The following is a 21,363-nucleotide window of genomic DNA, read 5'->3' as shown; positions in this document are numbered from 1 at the left end:
AATATTCAGTAGGTTCATTTATTTTGTTTTCAATTTAGGAGTTGCTTTTTCCCACTTTTGGTTAAACTTAGATTTTTAGTTATGTAAACATTCATAGAATTTCAAAATCAGAACTATAAACCTAGATATAGTCACATCAGTTGTGCTTCCATTATGTGTTCTCATCTGTTTCCCTCTATCCCCCTACAAATAACTAATTTTTATTATTCCTTCGGTTGCTGTTTTTTTTGAGACAGGGTTTTACTGTGTCCCCTAGGCTAGAGTGCAGTGGCACGATCTTGGCTCATTGCAACCTCTGCTTCCCAGACCCAAGAGATCCTCCCACCTCAGCCTCCTGAGTAGCTGGGACTACAGGCGTATGCCACATGCCTGGCTAATTTTTGTAATTTTTGTAAAGAGGAGGTTTCACCATGTTGCCCAGGCTGGTCTTGAACTCCTGGGCTCAAGTGATTTGCCCACCTTAGTTTCCCAAAGTGCTGGCATTACAGGCATGAGCCACCGCATCAGCTATTCTGTTGCTTCTTTTAAAAAAATATTTTCTAAATAGCCAGCATACTATGAACACTGTTCTGCACTATTCTTTTTAAATGATTTATCCTGGAGGTTATTCCATATCAGTGTACTGAGAGAGTCCTGATTTCTTTTTAATAGCTACATAATATTCCATTAGCCAATTTGCCTAATTGATGGATATTTAGGTAGTTTCCTTTTTTTGTTACTATAAATAATGGTACAGTCTTAACTTTGACAATGAGGCATTTATATTTTTTTCAGTGTGTCTTTGATATTGTTTCCTACAAGAGGAAATGCATATGTAATTTTGCTGGATACTATGGGATTAGCCTGTCTTGGAATTGTACCATTTTGCATTCCAAACAACTGTATGTGAGAACGCCTGTTTTTCTGCAACCTCAGTAAGGAAGTTGTCTAACTTTTGTATTTTTACCAAGTTTTTTCTGTTTTGAGATAGGGTCTTGCTCTGTTGCCCAGGCTGAAGTACAGTGGTACAATCATAGCTCACTGCAGCCTTGAACTCCTGGGCTCAAGGGATTCTCCTGCCTTAGCCTTTCAAATAACTAGGACTACAGGTGCATGCCAAGATGTCTGGCTAATTTTTATTTTATTTTATTTTATTTTAATTTTTTTGTAGAGACAAGGTCTTGCCAGTATTGAACTCCTGGCTTCAAGTGATCCTCCTTCCTCCTCCCAAAGTAGTGAGATTACAGGCATGAGCCACTGTGCACGACTGGCGTTTGCTCTTCTTGATGTTTGGGAATGTTCTACAGATTATAGATATTTGCTGTTTATGAAAAAATTTGCAAGTACCTTTTCCTCATTTGTTAATTAGAATTACCTCATTAAAAAAATTAAGGTAGAAGTATAATTTACAAACACATTACATTCACACTTTTTAGAGCACAGTGCAAGAAGTATATGTATATAATTGTGTAACCCACCATGACCACAGTCAAGATTAGTTCCTGTCATTTGCCTTTGGACTCTGCTTATTGCATTCTATTTTGCCATGAAGTTGTGCTTTGCTTTGGAGACAGAGTCTCACACTCTGTTACCCAGACTGGAGTGCAGTGGAGCTATCTCAGCTCACTGCAACCTCCGCTTCTGGGGTTCAAGCAATTCTCCTGCCTCAGCCTCCCAAGTAGCTGGGACTATAGATACATAACACCATGCCTGGCTAATTTTTGTATTTTTAGTAGAGACAGGGTTTTGCCATGTTGCCCAGCTGGTCTTGAACTCCTGGCCTGAAATTATCTGCCCACCTCAGCCTCCCAAAGTGCTGGGATTACAGGCATGAGCCGTGCCTGGCTGAAGTTGTGTTTTTTTAGCTGCTACATCCATGACTTAATGTAAACAGGTTCTTTCAACAAATATCTCATAATTCTCTTCTGTGTTTTAAACAAACAGATTATATAGGCCTAATGTATATTCTAGCTGGGGATATGAGGACACATTATTATAACTAGTATAAATTAACTTCTTTCTGTTAAAGGAACCTCTAAGATAACATTTTGAAATCCTGTAGCAAAGCTGAATAGGATTGCTCCTTTTTATTTGAAGGGTCATGGGGCACGCAGGCGGATCACCTGAGGTCAGGAGTTCAAGACCAGCCTGGCCAACATGGTGAAAGCCCATCTCTACTAAAAATACAAAAATTAGTCAGGTGTGGTGTCAGGTGCCTGTAATCCCAGCTACTCAGGAGGCTGAGGCAGGAGAATCACTTGAACCCGGGAGACAGAAGTTGCAGTGAGCCTAGATCACACTACAGCACTCCAGCCTGGGCGACAGGGTGAGACTCTGTCTCAAAAAAAAAAAAAAAAAAAAGCAGGGGAGGGCCATGGCTGGGCGTGGTAGCTCACACCTGTGATCATAACACTTTGGGAGGCCGAGGTGGGAGGATTGTTCAAGCCCAGGAGTTCAAAACCAGCCTGGGCAACGTAGTGAGACCCCATCTCTACAAAAAATTTTTAAAATTAGCCAGGCATGGTGGCATGCACCTGTAGTCCCAGCTACTCAGGAAGCTGAGGTGGAAGGATTGCTTGAGCCCAGGAGGTCAAGGCTGCAGTGAGCTATGATTGCACCCCTGCACTCCAGCCTGGGTGACAGAGCAAGATTCTGTCTCAGAAAAAAAAGGGGTGGGGTGTGGGGCATGTAGTAGCCTAGTACTTTCAAACCTTTTTAGCAGAACCCTTTCCTCTCCTCCCACCAATAAAGTGTTTAATCTTGTGTGGAATCTCACTGAATAAACAAAAACAATGTTTTATTACTATAAATTTATTTTTATAAATTTGAATGTATAACCTTTACTTAAAAGGTAATGAAAGCAATTAGGTAATTTTGAGGTAGCCTCAAAAGACTTTTGATACTCTTGCTATTTCCAACATGCTGCTATAAGGAAATCAAAATATACCACTCCAAAATATGCCACTTTGGTATAGCGATTATTTTGCGCTGAAGGCAATAGAGAAACAGCAGACTCAGGGAAAACTCTAAAAACACAGCATACCCTTCCCTTTTGCAAAGAAAATTTACATTTGTAAAGGAAATTTCTTTCTTTTTTTGAGCTGGGGGTGGTACGGTGGTGGGTTTTGCTATGTTACCCAAGCTGGTCTTCCGGTCTTGAACTCTTGGGCTCAAACGATCATCCCACCTTAGCCTCCCAATTAGCTGGGACTATAGGCAGGTACCACCGTGTTTGGCAGAAATTTCTGTTTGTGAAGATGTCCTCTTCTCTACCAGGAAGAGGAGAATGACTCCAAAGACACAGACACACACACAGACACACACACACATGCACACTACATACACACAAACACAACTCTTACCATCTGAGATGACTTTTCATATGAAATCTTTTTTTTTTTTTTTTTTTTTGAGACAGTCTTGCTCTGTCGCCCAGGCTGGGGTGCAGTGGTGCAGTCTTGGCTCACAGCTACTTCCGCCTCCCCAGTTCAAGTGATTCTCCTGCCTCAGCCTCCTGAGTAGCTAGGACTATAGTTGTGTGCCACCACGCCAGGCTAATTTTTGTATTTTTAGTAGAGAAGGGGTTTCACCATGTTGGCCAGGCTGGTCTCGAAGTCCTGACCTCAAGTGATCAGCCCGCCTCGGCCTCCCAAAGTGCTGGGATTACAGGCATGAGTCACTGCACCCAGCTTCTTCATAACAAATCTTACAAAACAACTCTTATACACCACACATTTCCTAGTCATCTTCCCCAAACCTACTTCCCGCTGCACCTGGAAGTCCAAAACCACCTTCTCCAGGACTTATTAAATGATATATAAACCCTGGGGAATATTTGCATCTTTGTGCTTTCATTCCTTTTTCTGTGAAGTTCCCATATGCGTATGTAATACATCTTTTTCTCCTGTTAATTTGTTTTTTGTCAATCTAATTTGTAGGCCTCCATGTACAGAACCTAAGAGGATGCAGGGAAAAGTTTCTTCTTCTACACTACCCACATCACAGGAACCTTGCAAGCTTAGTGGAAGACTGAAATTTGTTTGATTGTTTTTGAACTATTAGGGCTCATAAAACAATACCCCAAAATGAGGGTTTCAGAAGCAGCCTAAGAAGCAAAAGTTTTTCTCTGACCTTTTCCTGTCCTCCTTTCTCTCAATCCCACTCTCCCTCAAGTCTAGTCATCGAAACTAGAATCTCTCTTCCCCAAGGCAGGTCATAGAAACCAGAACCCCTTTTCTCCAAAGCCAGCCATAAAACCTAAAAATATTACCCAGACTTTCCCTCCCCCTTTCTTTGTAAAAGCTATCCATAAAGAAATCACCTGACCTAACTTGTTTGACTGTAGGTCAACAATGGTCCTGCCCCAAACCCAGAAGGAAGGAATGCATGCTCAGAGAGGCCAGGAAGAATCTAGGCAGACAGGCCTTGCTGGGTTTCCCCACTCAGTCTACTAGCATTTGATCAGACCCTTTTTGTCCAATTATATTTTTACATGGCTCTCTGTGCTTTGTTGAACCCAAGCATAAAATGGACATTTTCCCCTGTACTTTTGAGTCTTCATTCTGAAGGCTCTCGTGTATACACGTTAAATAAATTTGTTTGCCTTTTCTTCAGTTAATCTACCTTATGCTAGTTGATTTTTTGGCAAACCTTCAGAGGGACAAGGGGAAAGCTCTCCCTTGGCTCCTGTGTTAGTCTGTTTTGTGTTGCTATAAAGGAAACCCGAAATTGCAAAATTTGTAAAGAAAAGAGGTTTATTTGGCTCACAGTTCTGCAGGCTGTACAAGCATGGCACCAGTGATGTTCAAGGATTTGGAGTTAAATTTCCCAGTGCCCAACAAGTGCTCATCCTGTGCACTGCATGTGTCCCTCACTAGATGACAGGAAGTTTCACAAACTATGGTCAGAGCTTGTTTGTCTGATCCTTCCCAGTTGGTGTTACAACACAGCCCTCCACCCTCACCCCATGCCCCAACACTCTTTTCTTCATGTCATGCCCTGACTCCACTAGTTCCCAAATTCCCTGCAGATAAAATTTTAACTCTTCAGTATATATATATATTTTTTTGAGACGGAGTTTTGCTCTTGTTGCCCAGGCTGGAGTGCAATGGCGTGATCTCAGCTCACCGCAACCTCTACCTCCCAGGCTCAAGTGATTCTCCTGCTTCAGCCTCCCAAGTAGCTGGGATTACAGGCATGTGCCACCACACCCGGTTAATTTTGTATTTTTAGTAGAGATGGGGTTTCTCCATGTTGGTCAGGCTGATCTCGAACTCTCAACCTCAGGTGATCCGCCCACCTCGGCCTCCTACAATGCTAGGATTACAAGCGTGAGGCACCGCACCCGGCCTCAGTGTATATTTTTTTAACACGTTGGCCTTCACATATCTGGTCAATTTTTCTCCATTTTATTTTATTTCTTAATTTTTTTCCTGAGATGGAGCCTTGCTCTGTCGCCCAGACTGGAGTGCAGTGGCTCGATCTTCGCTCACTGCAACCTCCACCTCCTGGGTTCAAGCAGTTCTCCTTCCTCAGCCCCTCGAGTAGCTGGGATTGCAGGCATGCACCACCGTACCCAGCTAATTTTTGTATTTTTAGTAGAGACAGAGTTTCACCATGTTGGCCAGGCTGGTCTCGATTTCCTGACCTCGTGATCCACCCGCCTCACTCTCCCAAAATGTTGGGATTACAGGCATGAGCCATGGCACCCGGCCTATTTTACTTTTTATTTTATTTATTTATTTTATTTTTATTTTTATTTTTATTTTGAGACAGAGTCTCGCTCTATTGCCCAGGCTGGAGTGCAGTGTCACAATCTCAGCTTACTGCAACCTTTCCCTCCCAGGTTCAAGTGATTCTCCTGCCTCAGTCTTCCTAGTAGCTGGGATTTACAGTTGTGCACCACCACGCCTGGCTAATTTTTGTATTTTTAGTAGAGATGGGGTTTCACCATGTTGGCCAGGCTGGTCTCGAACTCCTGACCTCAGGTGATCCACCCACCTTAGCCTCCCAAAGTGCCGGGATTACAGGCATGCGCCAACCACACCTAGCCTATTTTGAGTGTTTGATTCAGCAGGCAACTAGATTGTGCTTAAGTTTTTGCTAGTGACCTGTCTTCTCCCTGAACTTCCTATTCTATTCCTCTTACATATCCTTCTCCTTTAAGAATCAAACTAAATCCCACCTCCTTTGAAGGCTTCCTGACCAAATCTTTTATTTATTTTGTTTTGAGACAGAGTCTCACTCTGTCACCCAGGCTGGAGTGCAGTGGTGCAATCTCAGTTTACTGCAACCTCTGCCTCCCGGGTTCAAGCAATTCTTCTTCCACACCTCCCGAGTAGCTGGGATTACAGGCACAAGCCACCATGCCCAGCTAATTTTTTTGTATTTTTAGTAGAGATGGGGTTTCACCATGTTGGCCAAGCTGACCTAGAACTCCTGACCTCAAGTGACTTGCCCACTTTGGCCTCTCAAAGTGCTGGGATTATAGGCGTAAGCCACCTTGCCCGGCCCTTGACCAAATCTTATCACATTCTTCTGACCTTTGTCTTATATTTTGACACATTCTTCACAGGTTTATTGATTGGGTAATCAGTCTGTTATCATTACATAATTGTTCTATGGGGAATATTTTTTTTCATTAACTAGTTTATAAGGTTTTGAAGGCCAGAAATCTATCTAACTCTTCTTTTATGTCTTACCCAGTTTCCATGGTGCTATGCATATAATAAGATCTCAGTACTTAAGGTAGTGAAACAGTGGATGTAGCTATAGCTATGGCATGGATATAGCACAGCAGGGAACAAGGGAGAACAATTGCGGAATTATCTCCATCAGCAATTTTCCTTTGATATGGACAATTTATGCAGCCCAGCTTAGGCTACCACTAAGGCCTCCACAGAAATTCTGAGGGCACTGTTAGGTCTCTTATTTGTATTTATTAAGAAGGCTCAATTTCTCCCTGGAATGCCTTTCTTGAACAAAAAAGCATTTCTATTTTCCTAAAGCTGTTGTCATGAGACACAGATTTCTTTTTTTTTTTTTTAATTATACTTTAAGTTCTAGGGTACATGTGCACAACGTGCAGGTTTGTTACATATGTATACATGTACCATGTTGGTGTGCTGCACCCATTAACTCGTCATTTACATTAGGTGTATCTCCTAATGCTATCCCTCCCCCCTCCCCCCACCCCACAACAGGCCCTGGTGTGTGATGTTCCCCTTCCTGGAGACACAGATTTCAAAGTCAGATATGGTCACCAGATCTCTGCCTTGTGTTTGTGATAAACAGTCCCTGTTTAGCCACATTTTATTTATTTCTGTTCCCCTCTCTATCTCTTGACGCGCTGAGGTTAAATCTCAAGCAAAAATGTCAGAAATGTCTGTTTATTCTTCCCAGTTGACCAAATGCACGTGGCTGCAGAGATGACATGACTTGACAAGTAGTGGTGACTCTTCACTTTGAGGACAGCATTAATCTCCCAGCCTTAGCTCTGCTTCTAGAAGCCCCTGTAAGACATAATATCACTATGGATGGGTCATAATCATGGTCAATGCCTCATGGCAAAAAAAGTTCAGGATCTCCCTACCTGTATTCAAACTAAGGGATAGATGGCTAAAAGCCCTTAGCAGAAGCGTGGGGGTAGGGAACAGAAATTAATTGCAAGGACTGATCAAAATCAATGTCCCAGACAATTGAATAAAAATAATCTTTTCTCTCATTTAAAAACCTCGAATACAATCTCTGTCACACAAAGACACTCTCTAATAACACATTTCAAATCAATTCACTGCAAATCATTTGTGGCTGGAAACCCTTGTGGTTTCCTCTGAAGCTGTCTGACACTCCTCTCACCCTAGGTTGGCTGAGCCCGAAGGCTGTGTAGTGTAGTGATCAGGAGGGTGAACGTGGGAGCTCAGGCTGCCTTGCCGCTTGCCGTTGTAAAGTCTATGCCACGCTTCCAGGGGAAGAAGTGTTAGGAGGATTAAATGAGTTTAGGAGCGCTCAAAATACTGCCTGATAAGCCGGGCACGGTGGCTCACGCCTGTAATCCCAGCACTTTGGGAGGCTGAGGCGGGTGAATCAGGAGGTCAGGAGATCGAGACCATCCTGGCTAACACGGTGAAACCCCGTCTCTACTAAAAATACAAAAAATTAGCAGGGCGTGGTGGCGGGCGCCTGTAGTCCCAGCTCCTCGGGAGGCTGAGGAAGGAGAATGGCGTGAACCCAGGAGGCGGAGCTTGCGGTGAGCCAAGATCGCGCCACTGCACCCCAGCCTGGGCGAGAGAGAGAGAGACTCCATCTCAAAAAAAAAAAAAAAAAAGAATAGTGCCTGATACACAGTAAGAGGTCAAAAAATGTTCAATGAATTAATCTTTTTTCCTTATCTGAGGGGTCTTTTCTAGAAAAAATATCTCAGAAGTTAAAAAAAAAAACAACAACTAGCCAGGCACAGTGGCATGCATCTGTAATCCCAGCACCTTTGGAGGTAGAGGCAGGATTGCTTAAGTCCAGGAGTTCCAGACCAGGCTGGGCAGCATGGGAAATCCATCTCAAAACACACACAAACACTCACAGACATACGCACACACATCACCACCAACTGCTCTTCAGGTTTTTGTCCCCCCTGTGGGCTTTCTTTCATTGGACATGAATAAACTAGTACTTTAATGAGCAAACTCATTAAACATACTGAGCAAACAGTATGTGTGTTTACTCGGTAAATTTCCCAACTATTTGAGGAACAACCTGCCTAATTAATTTTTAGTTTCAAATGCCCTTTGGGAGTCCTATATCTTTGCCAAAAAGATCCAAATGTTGAAGTTTGGATTTTGTTTTTTTTCTTTCTCATTTGAGGGAAGCTAGAATTCTCCACTGCTTCCATTCACCATATATGCATCATCTTTGTAGCGTGACTGAAAGAATTAACAAAAATTTTTAACTGTGACCTATATGTACGTAATAATAGTAAGTGGAAATTACCAACAGACATCTTAGACCCCAGTGGTTTTGTGTGGTTTTAGAATTTTTTATTTATGAAGCTATAACTTAAAGTTTTAAAACATTGTTACTATATTTGGTTTCTCAGGCTTAAATTGATTTCTGTCTTTTTCTGTTTCGATTACTATGGGAAATCAATTTTTAGATATAGAGGTGCTATACTGCTTTCTCCTTTCTTCAGTCTTCTCTTAATGCCATTGTAATCTTCCATAGTGCCCAAAACAGGGTCATATTCTATTTTTATCCATCTAGGCCTTATTTAAACTATTTTAGGCTGGGTGCAGTGGCTCATGTCTGTACTCCGAACACTTTGGGAGGCCACAGTAGGAGGACTGCTGGAACTCAGTAGCTTGAGACCAGCCTGGGCAACACAGGCAGACCATGCCTCAATAAATAAATAAATAAATCAGCTGGGCATGGTGACACACGCCTGTAGTCCCAGCTACTCGGGAGGCTGAAGCAGAAGGATCAATTGAACCTGGGAGGTTGAAGCTATAGTGAGCCGTGATCCTGCCACTGCACTCAGCCTAGGTGACAGAGTGAGACCTTGTCTTTAAAAATATGTAATAAAAAATTTAAAAAATAGAAACCATTCTAGTAGTTATTGCTATTTCAAAACAAAATATTTTCCACAAAATTGTTCGTGAGAGTCTGCTTTACTACCATGACTTAAGTTTTCAGAAGCTTTAGGTCTGAGGCCCTGCTCTAACGCCATCATCTATGGATGAAGATCCTCATAGTATTAAAATGTAGTTGTTTAAAAAATTTCAATTACCATCTGCCTTTCAGTTTATTTTACTATAAAATTAAGAATATGACTGGGCTTGGCCTGTAACCCCAGCACTATGGGAGGCTGAGGTGGGTGGATTGCTAGAGCCCAGGAATTTGAGACCAGCCTGGGCAACATGGAGGGACCCCGTCTCTACAAAAACTTAGCTGGCGTGATGGTGCGTGCCTGTAGTCCCAGCTACTCAGGAGGCCGAGGTGGGAAGATCGCTTGACCCTGGGAGGGGGAAGCTTCAGTGAGCTGTGATCAGGCCATTGCACTCCAGCCTGGGCAAGAGAGCAAGACTCCGTCTCTTAAAAATAATTAAGAAATATAAGGCCGGGGGCAGTGGCTCCTGCCTGTAATCCCCGCACTTTGGGAGGCCGAGGCGGGCAGATCACGAGGTCAGGAGATCAAGACCATCCTGGCTAACAAGGTGAAACCCCGTCTCTACTAAAAATACAAAAAATTAGCCGGGCGTGGTGGCGGGCGCCTGTGGTCCCAACTATTCGGGAGGCTGAGGCAGGAGAATGGCGTGAACCTGGGAGTCAGAGCTTGCAGTGAGCCGAGATCATGTCACTGCACTTCAGCCTGGGTGACAGAGTGACTTCGTCTCAGAAAAAAAAAAAAAAAAAAAAATTAAGAAATATTCCATGCATAGGCCAGGTGTGGTGGCTCACGTCTATAATCCTGGCACTTTGGGAGGTCGAGGTGGGAGGATTGGTTGAGCTCAGGAGTTTGAGACTAGCCTGGGCAACATAGTGAGACCTCATCTCTATTTTTTTTTTTTAAATATTATAACAGGGCCAGGCGTGGTGGCTCACGCCTGTAATCCCAGCACTTTGGGAGGCTGAGGCGGGTGAATCATGAGGTCAGGAGATCGAGACCATCCTGGCCAACATGGTGAAACCCCATCTCTACTAAAATACAAAAAAAATTAGCTGGGCATGGTGGTGCACACCTGTAGTCCCAGCTACTCTGGAGGCTGAGACAGGGGAATCGCTTGAACCCGGGAGGCGGAGGTTGCAGTGAGCTAAGATCACGCCACTACACTCCAGCCTGGTGCCAGAGCGAGACTCCATCTCAAAAAAAAAAAAAAAAGGAAAAAAAAGTCAGCTTGGAGCAGTGGCACACACAATCTGTAGTCCCAGCTATACACCACGCTGAGCCCAGGAGTTCGAGGCCAGCCTGGGCAGCATAGTGAGATCCAATCTCTAAAAATGAAAAAAAGAAAGAAAGAAAGAGAAAACAGAAAGCCTCACAACTAAAGAAGGATTTCTCCCTATACTCTTTACTCTCCCAAATTCAGGGTGTAGGCCAGGCGTGGTGGCTCACGCCTGTAATCCCAGCACTTGGGAGGCCAAGGTGGGTGGATCACAAGGTCAGGAGTTTGAGACCAGCCTCGCCAACATGGTGAAACCACATCTCTACTAAAAATACAAAAATTAGCTGGGCGTGGTGGCAGGCACCTGTAATCCCAGCTACTTGGGAAGCTGAGGCAGGAGAATCGCTTGAACCTGGGAGGCGGAGGTTGCAGTGGACTGAGATCGTACTGCTGCACTTCAGTCTGGGTGACAGAGCAAAACTCTGTCTCAAAAAAAAAGAAAAAAAAAGAGTTGGGAGTGTAGCTCTTCAATTTATCTGTTTGGTTTCTTTAACTTTTTTTTTTGTTGTTGTTGTTTGTTTCTTTATCTTTCAAAGGAGAAAGGTAATTATGACTTGGTCAGAGTAAGCATTAATGTCAAGGGCTTTGAGGGTCTGAGATACAAGGTAACATGATTATGATGATCAAGGATTTTTTCATCCGGTATATGCTTTCCCTTGGCCAGTTCTTATCACAGTAATGAGGAAATGCAGAAGCCTATGATGAAATTCACTTGGACACAGATACCAAACTATGGGGTTTATCTTGCAGTCCTCGTACCAGGTAGTGCCCTTTGCACAAAATATTTCAGCTCATTAGGTCCTAGATATGTTGGATGGACAAATCTAGTGATGGAAAAGCCATTTGCTTTTCTCCCCCACCTTGTCCTATAAACCGGGGTTACCTCCAGGCTCACAGGTAACACATCCTTTCCTTGATTATTGAGGATGTGCCCAAACATGGAAATACTATCCTTATACGTAATCATATTAGCTAACATCATGAGCTTTTATTATGTGCCAGGCACAATGTTTTGCATGTCTTAGTTTACTTAATCCCTTTAAGAATCCTATAAGGTAAGATTTTATTACCCTCCCTTTCCAGATGTAGAACTGAGGTTTAACCAGTTTAGATAATATGCAGTGGGTCACACCATCTGAGACCACATTTGAACACAGGCAGTCTGATTTCCTTTTTTTTTTCTTTTTCTTTTTTGAGATGGAGTCTCGCTCTGTCGCCAGGCTGGAGTGCAGTGGCACAATCTTGGCTCACTGCAATGTCTGCCTCCTGGGTTCAAGCGATTCTCCTGCCTCAGCCTCCCGAGTAGCTGGGACTATAGGCATACGCCACCACGCCCAGCTCATTTTTGTATTTTTAGTAGAGATGGGGTTTCACCATGTGGGCCAGGATGGTCTCGATCTCCTGACCTCATGATCTGCCCACCTCAGCCTCCCAAAGTGCTCGGATTACAGGTTTTCTTTTTTTTTAGACAGGGTTTGACTCCGTTGCCCGGGCTGGAGTGCAGTGGCCTGATCATGGCTCACTGTAGCCTTGACCTCCCAGGCTCAAGCAATCCTCCCACCTCAGCCTCTTGAGTAGCTGGGACTACAGGCATACACCACCATGCCTGGCTAATTTTTGTATCTTTTGTAGAGACAGGGTTTCGTGATGTTGTCCAGGCTGGTCTCCAACTCCTGCGTTCAAGCTGCCTGCCTCAGCCTCTCCAAATGGTAGGATTACAGGTGTGAGCCACTGTGCCCAGCCCAGGCTGATTTCTCACCCCACATACTTAACAACCAAACACATTGCCTTTCAGTTATTATACCATTTATTCCTGTCATTGCCATGAACAAAATGGAAGCAACCAGGGTGATAGTTGCAGCCAATAGGCACTGACCAAAGAGAACAGCCGCTGATTGTATCGGTTCAACTATTAAGAGCCTGTCCTCCAGCTACCAGGCTGATGTAACCAACTCTTTTTTTTTTTTTTTTTTTGAGATGGAGTCTTGCTGTGTCGCCCAGGCTGGAGTGCAGTGGCGCGATCTCGGCTCACTGCAAGCTCCGCCTCCCGGGTTCACGTCATTCTCCTGCCTCAGCCTCCCGAGTAGCTGGGACTACAGGCGCCCGCCACCGTGCCCAGCTAATTTTTTGTATTTTTAGTACAGACGGGGTTTCACCGTGGTCTCGATCTCCTGACCTCGTGATCCGCCTGCCTCGGCCTCCCCAAGTGCCAGGATTACAGGCGTGAGCCACCGTGCCTGGCCATGTAACCAACTCTTATCATCTTTGAGTTTGTCATATATATTTTTTTAATTTTATTTTATTTTATTTTTATTTTTTTTTTAGGCAGAGCCTTGCTCTGTTGCCCAGGCTGTAGTACAGTGGTGCCATCTCGGCTCACTGCAACTTCCACTTCCCTGGTTCAAGTGATTCTTCTGCTTCAGCCTCCTGAGTAGCTGGGATTGCAGGCACCCACCACATTCAGCTAATTTTTGTATTTTTTTAGTAGAGATGGGGTATCACCATGTTGGCCGGGCTGGTCTTGAACTCCTGACCTCAGTTGATCTGCCTGCCTCAGCCTCCCAAAGTGCTGGGATTACAGGTGTGAGCCACAACACCCAGCCTGTCAGAATTTTTGAGAGAAATTTTAAAACATATTTTTTTCCTTTTTAAAGCCAATTTAAATACCTCTGCTATGGGTTGCTTTTTTTTTTAAGGTAAGAAAATGAACTTTCTAAATTATCTTCAGGGGAACAACTTAGCAATCATTTAAAAACTCTTACTTCTTTTTCTATCTGTCTCTACTGATTCTACCAATGTCGATGGAGGAGAACAGAACGTGGCAGAAATATTATGAGAGATATGACTATTCCAGCAGGAACAAAATGATGGGAATATAGGATGATAACAGGTCAACTCAACTGGCTTAAACAAGGCAGTATCTAGGCCGGGCGTGGTGGCTCACGCCTGTAATTCCAGCACTTTGGGAGGCTGAGGCGGGTGGATCAACTGAGGTTGGGAGTTCAAGACCAGCCTGACCAACATGGAGAAACCCCATCTCTACTAAAAATACAAAATTAGCCAGGGTAGTGGCGCATGCCTGTAATCCTAGCTACTCGGGAGGCTGAGGCAGGAGAATCGCTTGAACCCGGGAGGTGGAGGTTGCGGTGAGCCGAGATTGCACCATTGCACTCCAGCCTGGCAAAAAGAGCGAAACTCCGTCTCGAAAAAAAAAAAAAAAGCAGCGAGATAATATCTTATGTCACATAACAAGAAGTCCTAATTAGGGTGGCGTGAAACCTGGTTAATCAAAGAGCTATGAAGTCTTTGTATTGTTCTGCTTTGCCATGGTGTCTGTTTTGTCCACAATATGGCTACAGAATTCCTAGGTACCATATGCAAGCATGCAAGATCCAGAGGAAGAAGACATAGTCTTTTTTTGTAGGTTTCTTTTAAAAGTGAGGAACATCTTCCTAAAAGGCACCAAGCCAGCTTTCCTTCTGGTCTCAGTGGTCAGGTCTGTGAGACCTGTCCATGCCTAAAGCAATCCCTGGCAAGGGGAATGGGACCACCACGACTGACTCTGCACGTCAGGCCTTACCCCTGAGCTGAGATTGGACTTCTTTTCCTGAGGGGATTCTTGAATTAAAGTCCTTGTTTAGTTAACAAGAAAGAAGTGAGTGATGAATGTTAAGTATGCAATAAGGTCTAATATTTGGGGCAAGAAAGATGAATATTTGCTTGATCCTATTCTATGCCAAGGACTTTGCCTGGCTTCTTTCACTTAATCCTTACAGTAAACCAAAGAAAATAAAATGAGGACATTGTCATCCCCATTTTGCTGCTGATGAACCTGAGGCATAGAGAAGTTAATTAAATTGTTAAAGGTCACATAAGAGTCAGTGATAGCCAAGGCAGGCAGATCACCTGAGGTCAGGAGTTTGAGACCAGCCTGGCCAACATGGTGAAACCCTGTCTCTACTAAAAATACAAAAATTGGCCGGGTGAGGCGGTGCGTGCCTGTAATCCTAGCTACTCGGGAGGCTGAGGCGGGAGGATTGCTTGAACCCGGGAGGCAGAGGTTGCAGTGAGCTGAGATTGTAGCACTGCACTCCAGCCTGGGTGACAGAGTGAGACTGTGTCTCAAAAAAACAAAACAAAACTTGAACTTGGTTGCATACATTTAATTTTATTTATTCCACCCCCTTCCCTGAATTTGAAATGTTAAAAATGTCTAGTTGCTTAACATGACATTTTGAATTTTTACAGATACAATTTTCATGAGCTAAATTTTAAATTCACAATATTTTAATTAAAAATGCTACCAGGCTAGGCATGGTGGCTCACACCTGTAATCCCAGCCTTTTTGGAGGCCAAGGTGGGAGGATCACTTGAGCCTAAGAGTTCATCAAGACCAGCCTGGGCAACATAGTGAGATCTTGTCTCTACAAAAAAATATATAAAAATTAGCCAGGCCTGGTGGCATATGCCTGTAGTCCCAGCTACTCGGGAGGCTGAGGTGGGAGGATTGCTTGAGCTTGGGAGGTCGAGGCTGCAGTGAGCCAACATGGCACCACTGCACTCCAGCAACAAAGTGAGACCCTGTCTCAAAAAAAAAAAAGCTACCAGAAAAATATACAAATATCATTATGCTGCTTTTAGGAAACAAAATCACAATTCTTCCTTCCTTTATTTATTTATTTATTTTCTGAGGCAGAGTCTCCCTGTGTCGCCCAGGATAGAGTGCAGTGGCGTGATCTTGGCTCACTGCAACCTCTGCCTCCAGGGTTCAGGTGACTGTCCTACCTCAGCCTCCCGAATAGCTGGGACAACAGGCATGTGCCATCATGCCCAGCTAATTTTTTATATATTTTCAGTAGAGATGGGGGTTTCACCATGTTGGTCAGGCTGGTCTTGAACTCCTGACCTCAAGTGATCTGCTGGCCTCAGCCTCCCAAAATGCTGGCATTACAGGCGTGAGCCACCTCACTCGGCCCTTTCCTTTATTTATGTTTTTTTTTGTTGCTTAAAAGCAGTGCTTCCATTTCATTATTTGATCATGGCTTTTAAAATTATTTTATTTATTTATTTTTTTAAGAGACAGACTCTTACTCTGTTACCCAGGCTAGAGTGCAGTGGTAAGATCAGAGTTCATTACAGCCTCAAACTTCTGGGCTCAAGTGATCCTTCCACCTAGCCTCCTGAGTAGCTGGGACCACTAGCATGTGACACCACGTTGGCTAATTTTTTTTTTGTTTTTTGTTTTTGTTTTTGTAGAGACAGGGTCTCATTTTGTTGCCCAGGCTGGTCTTGAACTCCTGGCTTCAAGCAATCCTCCCACCTCGGCCTTCCAAAGTGCTGGGATTACAGGCATAAACCACCATGCCTGGCCCAATCATGCCTTTATAAAAAAATCATTTTTTTTTAGAGAAAAGGTCTCACTATGTTGGTCAGGCCGGATAGGAACTCCTGAGTTCAAGTGATCCTCCACCTCAGCTTCCCCCTGTGCCCCACTCAATCATGCCTTTTTATTATAACTGATTCTGATGGTATGCTGACAGATATACAAATTAATCCAGTCCTTTGGAGCTTAAAAATAATACAATGAAAAAAATCATTTTTATGGTGTGGTGCATCATAAAGTTTATTTATTTATTGAGACGAAGTTTTGCTCTTGTCGCCCAGACTGGAGTGCAATGGCGCCACCTCGGGTCACTGCAACCTACGCCACTCCGGGTTCAAGCGATTCTCCTGCCTCAGCCTCCCGAGTAGCTGGCGCACGCTACCACGCCCAACTAATTTTTGTAGTTTTAGTAGAGGCGGGGTTTCACCACGTTGGCCAGGCTGGTTTCCAACTCCTGACCTCAAGTGATCCACCCGCCTCTGCCTCCTCAGGCGTGAGCCATCGCGCCCGGCCAATAAAGCATTTTAATGCATTTTTCCTCAAAGTATTCATAAACTTCAACTTGTTCTAGGTAAAATTATTTTCCCCTTTCTACCCACAATAAAATGAGTAATTTAAGTCCTTAACCTACACATTATTCTTACCTTGGAATATTTAATAAGAGCTGCGCTAATATTATATCTGAATAATGAAATAAGAGAAACCAAATAAGAAAAATTTGTCATAAAGCCCTATTCTCCTACATTAGATTATGTGCATGGCACACACACGGACCAGCTTCAGCTGGGTGAAACTATATGGAGTTAGAATTCCTGGCTTCCTATCATTCCGTAGCTGTGTGGCCGAGAAGAAGACTTTAATGTTGTAGGACCTTTAAAATGGGCTGTAACTCAAAGGCCCTCCTTCTGGAGTTGTTGTGAATCACGTGGGGTAATATAAACTAGTTTACAAGATGGATGTGTATGCCCGAAGGTGGAGCAGGTTTGCAAGCCTTCTTTCAGCCTAGGGACAGTAGGATGACTCATGAGTCAATTCTTCTCTCCTTCCCGTCATTTCGGGTCCAACTCTTCCTCCTGTAGTCCACAAAAGAGCACGGCTGACCGAGACCAAGCAGAGAACCCAGTAGGGTATGTGACCACGTTCAGATCAACAGAACGCAAAGCAGAACGGTCCGAGTACTGCCTCCTACAGCCACTTTCCTTTCTTTAAGCCTCAGCTGCTGCTCTAGGTGTAAAACCGGCATAAAATAGCACTACGTACCTTGCAGAGTTGCTCGGAGGATTGAAGGAGATAATGTAAGAGAGTTTGGCTAGTTTGGCTATGATGGATGGACATTTTCTCTTTTCTAACGTCTCTCTTCCCCTCCTAATGAAACCTCTTCTGAAGCTCGCTAACTATAGCAGGGCTTGCAGCTTCAAAAGAACCTTTCAGTCAAGATCTTGAAATTAGTATGATTTAAATCAGTGCAGTAACACCAAGGTGTAAAAGACTGTTACCCACTGGTGGCTTTAAGAGGATTAGCTGACTGAAGAGTTTTAGAAAACATGGAAACTTTTTTTGTACGTGGATGGATGGAATTCCCTGATCTCCTTATCCCCACCACTTAAACCATGCCTTGTGGGTGACCGTGGAAGGCTGATTGTGGCGGGGACATTTACAAAGCACATTTAATTAATAAGCACTCGATTGTTCTGTAACTATAGAACTAGTTCACCTTTCAGTTGCACTGAGTGCGCCTAAGATAACGATCTTATTTGGAAGTGAGCCCTCGCTAGAAAGAAGGGGAAAAGGGTAAGACCGAAGCTCAAATGAATGACCAGAAAGGATGTTTTCATTCGAATAAACTCAACCCAGTTGTTGACCTCCCCACCCATCTCTGCCAACTTGAAATCCTCCTGGAGGGGCGAGCTGCTGGGGTTCAGGACTGGGCGTTGCGGCTGCTGGAAGCCGTGGGACCTGGGGGGTCCCTCGGCCGGGCAACCCCCACCCACCCCTACAGGACCCTGGTGCGGGGGCGAGCAGGGAGTGGACGCAGAGAAAGTTCCCCGCTCTGCTCCCGCCCACTCCGAAACTCGAGCCAGCGAGGCTGGGGGCGGGCGGACGGCTCGCAGAGGAATTTGCAGTTTCCGGGAGGTTGAGGAAGCGACCCGAGCACAGCCCCAGCAGACGCAGCTCTAACGCCCGGCTTTCCGGGTTCCGCGACGCTGTCGGGAGAAACCCGCGCGCCTGGAAGGGGCGGGCCGGGCTCCCCCCACCTGCGGGCGGGCGGGGAGGGTCGCGGCCGCGCGGGGTGGGGCTCGGCCGGTCGCCCGTCCGGGGCGGGGCCCAGGGAGGCGGGGTCGCGGGCGCACCGGGGCCGAGCCGCGCCTGGAGCCTGGCGGGGAGGCGGCAGGAGGGGCCGGGACAGCCTGATTGAGCGGCGGCCGCAGCTGCATAAGGACTGCCCGGGGCCGCGCGCCGGGAACCTCGCGGGGCTGGCGGGCGCCGCACCTCCTCCTTGGCCGCCTGCGCCCCGGGGAGGCCGCCCGCGCGCGACGGGACCGGCAGCATGAGCAGCGGCTACAGCAGCCTGGAGGAGGACGCCGAGGACTTCTTCTTCACCGCCAGGACCTCCTTCTTCAGGAGAGCGCCCCAGGGCAAGCCCCGCTCCGGCCAGCAAGTGAGTGGCGCGCGGCGGGCGCTGCAGCCCGCGCCCCAGAGCTCCGGGGAACCCGCCAGCCCGCGCCCCCTGACTCCACGTGTCTCTGCGGGGCGCTCGGGGGATGCTCGCCGGGAAGGAGGAGCGGGCCGAGTAGTGGCTTCTGCCTTTTCGGATCCCGGGAACGTGCTTGGAGCTTGTGCATGTAGGCGAGGGAAGGCGGAGGAAGGGCGGGGAGGCTGAGGGCCGGCTTCTGCCTTCCGCGCCAGATGGCCTCTGCAGCTCCGCCTCGGGCTGCCGCCTGCGGGGAGCAGCCCCGGAGCCAGCAGGCGTCCCCGGGCCACTCCCCCATGTTTCCCCTTCGCGTCCCCGCTGGGTCGACGGTCCGGTTCGCGCGCCTGTCCTTCCTGTTAGTCAGCTTACTCATCTGTGGCCCCCAGAGTGGCTTGGGTCAACGTGTAATAGCTAGGGGTGGCCGGGTAACCTGACCTCCCCTCTTCCTGGCCCGGGCGCCCTGGTGGAGTGGGGGTCCAAGGGCACCGTGGGCCTCGCCACCATAGGCGCTCACTAAATCTCGGTTGCGGGACTCAGGGTTGTGCGTTTTCTGTAAAGCTAGGTTTTTTGGTGCCCAGATGTTTTGCAAACAAGCTCCTATGCTAAATACTAGCCAGCGACAGCTAACCTTTTCGCCGGTTTCTTCCTTTTTTGGAGGCAGCACGCCGTGGGAAGCACGAGTTGGGAAAAGATGGGAAGGGAACTTGTGCCAGTTTCGCCAGCCGTAGCCGTGTTTTTTGGGAGGCCTTCCCGAAACGGGGCACGTCGGCTGGACTGAGGAGCCCGGTGCTAGAACCCGCGGCCTCCTGGCACTAGGAGCCGCACCAGGGGAGCCGGGCCAACCCGGCCACGCTCACATCAGATTACAGAAGATTGTAATGGCACAAATTTGTTGCTTTTAGAAAACAGGCGTTCGCCAAACATTTCTATTAATACCGGACTGAGACCTAGAGACTAGAAGCAAGAAGAATCGTTCAGGGGCCGGATGATAACTTCTTTTGGTGGATGTGGGAGGGTGCAATCTGTCAGGGTGGTCTTGCCAGACCTCTTAAGTTTAGCCACTTTCTGAAGTAAAATTCTTTCTAAAATTCGGAAGTTCTAGTCTTTTCAGGCTCTTAAGTCCCAAACCAGGAGGAGGAGAGGAGACGGTGAAGGGTAAGCTGAAGTCAAGTGCCCTTATTCAGTAACCGCAGTTAATCTCAAGTCCCGGTGCCATAGTTGTCCGTCTTGTATTGTTTCTAAGGCTTAAGGCCCCACTATTTACGAGTCACTTTGAGTGGGATCTCTTACTTTCAGCAGAGTGTGTTCTGAGAGCATGAGATTGCTGTGAAGTTTGGAAGTTGGAAACGCCCTCTCCTCCCCCATGCCCACCCTCCCTGGGTTATAGAAAAATTGCATTTGCTTATGCTTTTTCCATTTTTGCTTTCTCTTTCTTGGCCTCTCTCTTCCCCTTCTCCGTTTTGCATTTTCTCCTTTCATTTATGTTGCTTTCACCACTTGACATGAAAAGGAACTCATGGTAATTTGAAGTTTATTCCAGAGGTGTCTGCTAATCTGAAAACTGGCTGGTTCTTGGATTCTCCAGGGGTGAGATGCCACAAGGGCCAAAGTATTCAGGTTTGAATTGTATGAGAATCCTTTAGTGCTTTAAAGAGTAAAGACATCAGTTTTTTTCTAGGTTTATATGCATTTAGCGTTTCTTTTTTTTTTTTTTTGAGATGGAGTCTCACTGTGTTACCCAGGCTGGAGTGCAGTCGTGTGATCTCACTGCAACCTCAGCTTCCCTGGTTCAAGCGATTCCCTTGCCTCAGCTTCCTGAGTAGCTGAGATTACAGGCATGCACCACCACATCTGGCTAATTTTTGTATTTTTAGTAAAGATGGGATTTAACCATGTTGGCCAGGCTGGTCTCGAACTCCTGGCCTCAGGTAATCTGCCTGCCTTGGCCTCCCAAAGTGCAGGGATTACAGATGTGAGCCACCGCCCCCGGCACATTTATTGTTTCTATGTTGTATGCAATCATTTATGTATCATCTAGCATATATATTATACTCAGGGTAGTATTATTTAGCATTTAGAATTAGTCTAACATTAATATGTATTTTGAAATATCGTGTTGGAAATCAGGACAGGAAGACATAGTTCGTGGTTGAAGAGCTTCATATGTGTATTTGAAGCTTTATTGCCTGCATATTTTTCCCTTCTAACATAACACATGTAAGGTGCTGAGTTGTAGAAGTTATTTGCCAGGCAGAGAAAGTGTTCTAAACTACGAATTTTAGTGAGCATTGTGGTTTATTTAAAGAAGTGATATGAATGTTTTAAATTCCTGGTAAGATTGGTGAATTAGGGAAGTAAAACATCATAAATATAAA

General features: G+C 45.6%; 1 protein-coding gene across 2 annotated transcripts in view; it reads left to right on the top strand.

The window, feature by feature from the left end:
• The window catches only part of RASSF3 (Ras association domain family member 3), a 188,484-nt gene that overhangs the window by 82,746 nt on the left and 84,375 nt on the right, over positions 1-21,363 (top strand). Inside the window, exon 1 of one of the 2 annotated variants that reach the window (XM_003313627.7) lies at positions 18,632-18,955. The exons of the other annotated variant lie outside the window; for it this stretch is intronic. Within the exon in view, the coding sequence (XP_003313675.2) occupies positions 18,845-18,955 (111 nt within the window). The 5' untranslated portion in view covers positions 18,632-18,844. Of the gene's footprint in view, positions 1-18,631; positions 18,956-21,363 lie in introns of those variants that run through there. 2 annotated transcript variants of the gene reach the window in all.

Source organism: Pan troglodytes, chromosome 10, assembly GCF_028858775.2.
Source record: "Pan troglodytes isolate AG18354 chromosome 10, NHGRI_mPanTro3-v2.0_pri, whole genome shotgun sequence".
Classification (NCBI taxonomy): Eukaryota; Metazoa; Chordata; class Mammalia; order Primates; family Hominidae; genus Pan; species Pan troglodytes.
This window is presented reverse-complemented; position numbering and strand designations above follow the sequence as displayed.